The sequence below is a fragment of the Pelecanus crispus genome, chromosome 27, assembly GCF_030463565.1.
Source record: "Pelecanus crispus isolate bPelCri1 chromosome 27, bPelCri1.pri, whole genome shotgun sequence".
In the NCBI taxonomy this organism is placed as follows: domain Eukaryota; kingdom Metazoa; phylum Chordata; class Aves; order Pelecaniformes; family Pelecanidae; genus Pelecanus; species Pelecanus crispus.
Window position 1 is genome coordinate 1,615,701 of NC_134669.1, and position 8,242 is coordinate 1,623,942.

Sequence of the window (8,242 nt, forward strand, 5' to 3'; positions counted from 1 at the left end):
TGGACTGGGAGCAACTGGGAGCAACTGGAAGGGCTGGAAGCAGCACCTGGGGTGGACTGGGAGCAACTGGGAGGGACTGGGAGCAACTGGGAGCAACTGGAAGGGCTGGAAGCAGCACCTGGGGTGGACTGGGAGCAACTGGGGTGGACTGGGAGCAACTGGGAGCAACTGGAAGGGCTGGAAGTGGCACCTGGGGTGGACTGGGAGCAACTGGAAGGGCTGGAAGCAGCACCTGGGGTGGACTGGGAGCAACTGGGGTGGACTGGGAGCAACTGGGAGCAACTGGAAGGGCTGGAAGCAGCACCTGGGGTGGACTGGGAGCAACTGGGAAGGGCTGGAAGCAGCACCTGGGGTGGACTGGGAGTGACTGGAAGCAACTGGGAGCAACTGGGAGCAACTGGAAGGGCTGGAAGCAGCACCTGGGGTGGACTGGGAGCAACTGGGGTGGACTGGGAGCAACTGGGAGCAACTGGAAGGGCTGGGACCAGCACCTGGGGTGGACTGGGAGCAACTGGGAGCAACTGGAAGGGCTGGAAGCAGCACCTGGGGTGGACTGGGAGCAACTGGGGTGGACTGGGAGCAACTGGGAAAAGCTGGGACCAGTACCTGGGCTGAACTGAGAGCAACTGGGAAGGGCTGGGAGCAGCATCTGGGGTGGACTGGGAGCAACTGGAAGGGCTCGAAGGAGCACCTGGGGTGAACTGGGAGCAACTGGGAAAAGCCGGGAGCAGCACCTGGGGTGAACTGGGAGCGACTGGGAGCTGCAGCAGGAGGAGTCGCGGGAGAAAGGGGCAGAACTGGGCAGGGCAGGGAGCGGCACCGGTGGAAACTGGGAGCAACTGGGCAGGGCTGAGCATTGTACCTGGGGTGAACTGGGATGGACTGGGCAGGGCTGGGAGCTACAAAATGCTGTGAACTGGGAGCACTGGGCAGAGTTGGGAGCTGCACACTGAGGTGAACTGGGACAACTGGGCAGGGAAGAGAGCTGCATTCGAGGGGAACTGGGATGAACTGGGCAGAGCCGGGAGCTGCACACTGAGGAGAACTGGGCAGAGCTGGGAGCTGTGCCTGGGGGAACTGGGATGAACTGGGCAGAGCCGGGAGCTGCACACTGAGGTGAACTGGGAGAACTGGGCAGAGCTGGGAGCTGCCCCTGGGGGAACTGGGATGAACTGGGCAGAGCCGGGAGCTGCCCCTGGGGGAACTGGGATGAACTGGGCAGAGCCGGGAGCTGCGCCTGGGGGAACTGGGATGAACTGGGCAGAGCCGGGAGCTGCGCCTGGGGGAACTGGGATGAACTGGGCAGAGCCGGGAGCTGCGCCTGGGGGAACTGGGATGAACTGGGCAGAGCCGGGAGCTGCGCCTGGGGGAACTGGGATGAACTGGGCAGAGCCGGGAGCTGCGCCTGGGGGAACTGGGATGAACTGGGCAGAGCCGGGAGCTGCGCCTGGGGGAACTGGGATGAACTGGGCAGAGCCGGGAGCTGCGCCTGGGGGAACTGGGATGAACTGGGCAGAGCCGGGAGCTACGCCCTGGGACCCCCGCGGCTCCCACCGGGCTGGGGACAGGTAGCGGGACCCCTGACTGGTTTGACTGGTTTAACTGGCCAGGGTGCTGGGGGGGAAGGCTGGGCTGGGACCCCCGGGGCTCCCCCCGACCCCTCTGCCCCCCAAATCCCCCCGGACCCCTCTGTGTCCCCCTTGAACCCCTCTCTGCACCCCAAATCCCCCCTGACCCCTCCGTGCCCCCTTTGAACCCCTCTCTGCACCCCAAATCCCCCCGGACCCCTCTGTACCCCCTTTGAACCCCTCTCTGCACCCCAAATCCCCCCCCGACCCCTCCGTGCCCCCTTTGAACCCCTCTCTGCACCCCAAATCCCCCCGGACCCCTCTGTGCCCCCTTTGAACCCCTCTCTGCACCCCAAATCCCCCCGGACCCCTCTGTACCCCCTTTGAACCCCTCTCTGCACCCCAAATCCCCCCCCGACCCCTCCGTGCCCCCTTTGAACCCCTCTCTGCACCCCAAATCCCCCCGGACCCCTCCGTGCCCCCTTTGAACCCCTCTCTGCACCCCAAATCCCCCCCGGACCCCTCTGTACCCCCTTTGAACCCCTCTCTGCACCCCAAATCCCCCCGGACCCCTCCGTGCCCCCTTTGAACCCCTCTCTGCACCCCAAATCCCCCCCGACCCCTCCGTGCCCCCTCTGAACCCCTCTCTGCACCCCAAATCCCCCCGGACCCCTCCGTGCCCCCTTTGAACCCCTCTCTGCACCCCAAATCCCCCCGGACCCCTCCGTGCCCCCTTTGAACCCCTCTCTGCACCCCAAATCCCCCCCCGACCCCTCCGTGCCCCCTTTGAACCCCTCTCTGCACCCCAAATCCCCCCGGACCCCTCCGTGCCCCCTTTGAACCCCTCTCTGCACCCCAAATCCCCCCCCGACCCCTCCGTGCCCCCTTTGAACCCCTCTCTGCACCCCAAATCCCCCCGGACCCCTCTGTGCCCCCTTTGAACCCCTCTCTGCACCCCAAATCCCCCCGGACCCCTCCGTGCCCCCTTTGAACCCCTCTCTGCACCCCAAATCCCCCCCCGACCCCTCCGTGCCCCCTTTGAACCCCTCTCTGCACCCCAAATCCCCCCCGGACCCCTCCGTGCCCCCTTTGAACCCCTCTCTGCACCCCAAATCCCCCCCGACCCCTCCGTGCCCCCTTTGAACCCCTCTCTGCACCCCAAATCCCCCCGGACCCCTCTGTGCCCCCTTTGAACCCCTCTCTGCACCCCAAATCCCCCCGGACCCCTCTGTGCCCCCTTTGAACCCCTCTCTGCACCCCAAATCCCCCCGGACCCCTCCGTGCCCCCTTTGAACCCCTCTCTGCACCCCAAATCCCCCCCCGACCCCTCCGTGCCCCCTTTGAACCCCTCTCTGCACCCCAAATCCCCCCCGGACCCCTCCGTGCCCCCTTTGAACCCCTCTCTGCACCCCAAATCCCCCCCGACTCCTCCGTGCCCCCTTTGAACCCCTCTCTGCACCCCAAATCCCCCCGGACCCCTCTGTGCCCCCTTTGAACCCCTCTCTGCACCCCAAATCCCCCCGGACCCCTCCGTGCCCCCTCTGAACCCCTCTCTGCACCCCAAATCCCCCCCCGACCCCTCCGTGCCCCCTTTGAACCCCTCTCTGCACCCCAAATCCCCCCCGGACCCCTCCGTGCCCCCTTTGAACCCCTCTCTGCACCCCAAATCCCCCCGGACCCCTTTGTGCCCCCTTTGAACCCCTCTATGCACCCCAAATCCCCCCGGACCCCTCTGTGCCCCCTTTGAACCCCTCTCTGCACCCCAAATCCCCCCCCGACCCCTCTGTGCCCCCTTTGAACCCCTCTCTGCACCCCAAATCCCCCCCGGACCCCTCCGTGCCCCCTTTGAACCCCTCTCTGCACCCCAAATCCCCCCCCGACCCCTCCGTGCCCCCTTTGAACCCCTCTCTGCACCCCAAATCCCCCCCGACTCCTCCGTGCCCCCTTTGAACCCCTCTCTGTCCCCCAGATCCCACCCAGACCCCTCTGTGCCCCCCTTGAACCCCTCTCTGCACCCCAAATCTCCCCCTTGAACCCCTCCCTGTACCCCAAATCCCCCCCTTTGAACCCCTTGCTGCAGCCCAAATACCCCCCGACCCCTCTCTGCCCCCCAAATCCCCCCCAGACCCCTCCATGCCCCCCTTGAACCCCTCTCTGTACCCCAAATCCCCCTGACCCCTCGCTGCCCCCCGTGAACACTCTCTGTACCCCAAATCCCCCCCTTGAACCCCTCTCTGCCCCCCAAATCCCCCCCGACCCCTCGCTGCCCCCCAAATCCCCCTGACCCCTCGCTGCCCCCCAAATCCCCCCCTTGAACCCCTCTCTGCCCTCCAAATCCCCCCCGACCCCTTGCTGCCCCCCAAATCCCCCCCTTGAACCCCTCTCTGCCCCCCAAATCCCCCCGACCCCTCGCTGCCCCCCAAATCCCCCCCTTGAACCCCTCTCTGCCCCCCAAATCCCCCTGACCCCTCCATGCCTCCCGTGCCCCGGCTCCCCCCGGGCCAGGACCGTCGCCGGGCCGGGGGCTGCGGCCGCTCCCCCGGGGGTCCCCTCCCCGCCGGGGGGGCCGCGGTTTCGCGTTCCCTCCCTCCCCGCGCCCGGTGCCTCTTACCAGCGCCTGCTGCGCCGCGGGGGGCCCGGCCGTGCCGCGGTGGGCGAGGGGCCGCCGGCGGGGGCAGGGGGGGCCCGGTGCTGCCCGCGGCACCACGAGACCCCGAAACGCAGCGGCTGCCGGGGCACGTGGGGGGGGCAAGGAGGAAGCAGGGGTTGGGTGCCAAGCGAGCGGCTGGGTGGGCAAATAATGAGGGGGGGGTGGGTGCAGAGGGAGCGGTTGGGTGGGCGCAGAACCAACATTGGGTGGGCGCAGAGTGAGGGGACGGGTGGGTGCAGAGCCAACATTGGGTGGGCGCAGAGCGGCAGGGTTTTTTCGGGTGCCACGCGAGTGTTGGGTGGGCAAAGAGCGAGCGGTTGGGTGGGTGCAGAGCCAACATTGGGTGGGCGCAGAGTGAGGGGACGGGTGGGCGCAGAGCGGCAGGGTTTTTCGGGTGCCACGCGAGTGTTGGGTGGGCAAAGAGCGAGCGGTTGGGTGGGTGCAGAGCCAACATTGGGTGGGCGCAGAGTGAGGGGACGGGTGGGCGCAGAGCGGCAGGGTTTTTCGGGTGCCACGCGAGTGTTGGGTGGGCAAAGAGCGAGCGGTTGGGTGGGTGCAGAGCCAACATTGGGTGGGCGCAGAGTGAGGGGACGGGTGGGCGCAGAGCGGCAGGGTTTTTCGGGTGCCACGCGAGTGTTGGGTGGGCAAAGAGCGAGCGGTTGGGTGGGTGCAGAGCCAACATTGGGTGGGCGCAGAGCGGGAGGGGTTTTTGGGTGCCGAGCGAGCATTGGGTGGGCAAAGAGCGAGCGGTTGGGTGGGCGCAGAGTGAGGGGATGGGTGGGTGCAGAGCCAAAATTGGGTGGGCACAGGCGAGCAGGTTTTTCGGGTGCCACGCGAGCGTTGGGTGGGCAAAGAGCAAGCGGCTGGGTGGGTGCAGAGAGAGCGTTGGGTGGGCGCAGAACCAACATTGGGTGGGCGCAGAGCAAGTGGCTGGGTGGGCACCAAGTGAGCTTTTTTTGGGTGCCAAGCGAGCGGCTGGGTGGGCGCAGAACCAACATTGGGTGGGCGCAGAGCGAGCGTTGGGTGGGTGCAGAGCAAGCAGCTGGGTGGGCGCAGAACCAACATTGGGTGGGCGCAGAGCCAACATTGGGTGGGCGCAGGCGAGTGGCTGGGTGGGCACCAAGTGAGCTCGTTTTTTGGGTGCCAAGCGAGCGGCTGGGTGGGCGCAGAGTGGGAGGCTTTTTTGGGTGCCGACGTGCATTGGGTGGGCAAATAACGAGCGGCTGGGTGGGCGCAGAGCCAACATTGGGTGGGCACAGGCGAGTGGCTGAGTGGGTGCCAAGTGAGCTTTTTTTGGGTGCCGAGCGAGCGTTGGGTGGGCGCAGAGCCAACATTGGATGGGCACAGGTGAGCGGCTGGGTGGGCGCAGAACCAACATTGGGTGGGCGCAGAACCAACATTGGGTGGGCGCAGAGCAAGCGTTGGGTGGGCAAAGAGCGAGCAGTTTTTCGGGTGCCGTGCGAGCGTTGATTGGGCAAATAGCGAGCGTTGGGTGGGTGCAGAACCAACATTGGGTGGATGCAGAGCGAGCGGTTTTTCGGGTGCCGTGCGAGCGTTGGGTGGGCAAACAGCGAGCGTTGGGTGGGCGCAGAACCAACATTGGGTGGGCAAATAGCGAGCGGTTTTTCGGGTGCCGCGTGAGCGTTGGGTGGGCGCAGAACCAACATTGGGTGGGCAAACAGCGAGCGTTGGGTGGGCGTAGAACCAACATTGGGTGGGCAAATAGCGAGCGGTTTTTCGGGTGCCGCGTGAGCGTTGGGTGGGCGCAGAACCAACATTGGGTGGGCAAACAGCGAGCGTTGGGTGGGCGTAGAACCAACATTGGGTGGGCAAATAGCGAGCGGTTTTTCGGGTGCCGCGTGAGCGTTGGGTGGGCGCAGAACCAACATTGGGTGGGCAAATAGCGAGCGGTTTTTCGGGTGCCGCGTGAGCGTTGGGTGGGCGTAGAACCAACATTGGGTGGGCAAATAGCGAGCATTGGGTGGGCGCGCCGTCACGCTGAGGTCTCCCCGCAGGCCAGAGCCATGAAGCACCAGCTGAGCCCGCGCCTGCTGCTGCTGCCCGCGCTGGCGCTGCTGGCGCTGCTGGCGCTGCAGGTGCAGCGCTTCACCGAGCCGCCCGTCACCGCCGTTCCCATCCCACCCGACCCCCGCCAAGACGCCACCGACCGGCAGCGCCCGCCGGGGCAGGGGTTCCAGTGGCACGGGGGTGCCGGATGCACGTGGCAGCGCCGTGGCCAAGCCGGCCCCGCGCTGGCACCCGCTGCAGCCCCCCTACCCCTACCCCTACCGCTTCCTCCTCAACCAGCCCGACAAGTGCCGGGACCGGACGCCCTTCCTGGTGCTGCTGGTGGTGACGGAGCCAGCGGACGTGGCTAGCAGGAACGCCATCCGGCAAACCTGGGGCAACGAGAGCTCAGTGCCGGGGGTTTCCATCCTCCGTCTCTTCCTCATCGGCATCCACCCGGTGTTCGAGCAGGTGCTGCTGCCGGTGCTGGAGGAGGAGAACCTTCTCCACCGCGACATCATCAAGCAAGATTTCTTGGACACCTACAACAACCTGACGCTGAAGACGCTGATGGGCATGGAGTGGGTGAGCAAGTACTGCCCCAATGCCAGCTACGTGATGAAGGCCGACCACGACGTCTTCCTCAACCTGGGCTACCTGGTGCGGCGGTTCCTGGTGCCCCCCAAGAGCGACTTCATGACGGGTTACATCTACCGCAACACGGGGCCGCTGCGCAGCAAGGCCTACAAGTGGTACGTGCCCTACGAGGTCTACCCCAACAACACCTACCCGCCCTACTGCGGCGGACCCGGCTACGTCCTCTCCGGGGATTTGGCCAGCAAAATCTACGGCGTCGCCCAAACTTTGCCTGTCATCAACATGGAGGATTCCTTCATGGGCATCTGCCTGCACGCGTTGGGCATCGACGTCACCGACAGCCCTTGGGGCGTCTTCAATATGTACTGGATCCAGTACGAGACGTGCCGGTTCTCCCAGCTGGTGATGGTCCATCACTACCAGCGCCAGGAGCTGCTCAGGGTCTGGCCCCAGTTCCAGGAGGCGGAGGTCAAGTGCCACCCCTAACCACGGCCGGAGGGCTGAGCCGCACCGCGGCGTGCCGGGCACCGCGGCGTGCCGCAGCCCCGGTGCCGTGCCGGGACCGGCTGGCTTCGCCCTCTCCGCTGACTTTCTGGCTCTCGGGGCCGTCTCCAAACCCGGGCACCCGCCACCCCCGGCCCCACCGGGGACGCGTTTTCTCCCCAAATCGAACTGCCAGCTGGTTCGCACGGCCGGCGCCACGGGCTTCCCTCGCGGGACCACCTAACTCCCCTTTACCGATCCTTTTAATATTATTATTATTATTATTATTAAATTATTATTACAGATTTCTTTGCACTGAGCCTGCTGGGCTCAGTGGCCCAGGACCCCGCCGGCGGCGAAGCTGTCCCCGCCTTAAGTTATAGCCAACGTTTGTAATAAAAGGGCTGGAGGCAGCCGGACCGAACTCACCAAACGCCTCGTCTCTCCCGGCGCCGGCACCGCGCCTCGGTTGCTGCGGTGGGTCGGGCGCCGGCGCCCACCGAAGCCGCTGGGTCACTGCCCTCCTCGGCTGGACAGGGGGGAGAAAATAGAACCAAAAAGCTCGGGGGTGGAGATAAGGAGAGGGAAATCACTCGGGAATTACCGCCCCGGGTGGCGCAGACTCAACTTGGGGAAAATTAATTTAATTTATTGCCAATCCAATCGGAGCAGGGTAACGAGAAATAAAAACTAAATCTTAAAACGTCGCGCGGCGCAGGGGATGGGGGTTGCCATCGGTTCGTCACGCGTCCTCTCACCGCTGCCAAAAACACCATCAGGGTGTTCACGGGTCACACTTGGGTCCGGCTCTGCCGCCGGCACGGAAAGAACCAGAAAAACCGGAGCTTATTTAAAATCAAGGCGCTGCGCCGCAGGAGGCATGTTTACACGTGTGCAAAACACGTGCGAGGGAACGGCACCGGTGCAATAACCGACA

At 65.5% G+C, this 8,242-nt stretch overlaps 1 protein-coding gene across 1 annotated transcript; it reads left to right on the forward strand.

The window, feature by feature from the left end:
* The first annotated feature begins 6,242 nt into the window (after window positions 1–6,242).
* On the forward strand, window positions 6,243–7,308 carry LOC104028505 (beta-1,3-galactosyltransferase 2-like). Its single transcript, XM_075725129.1, is given in 3 exon segments — window positions 6,243–6,350; window positions 6,353–6,415; window positions 6,460–7,308. Coding segments are annotated over 3 exon segments (1,020 nt in total).
* The last annotated feature ends 934 nt before the right edge of the window (window positions 7,309–8,242 follow it).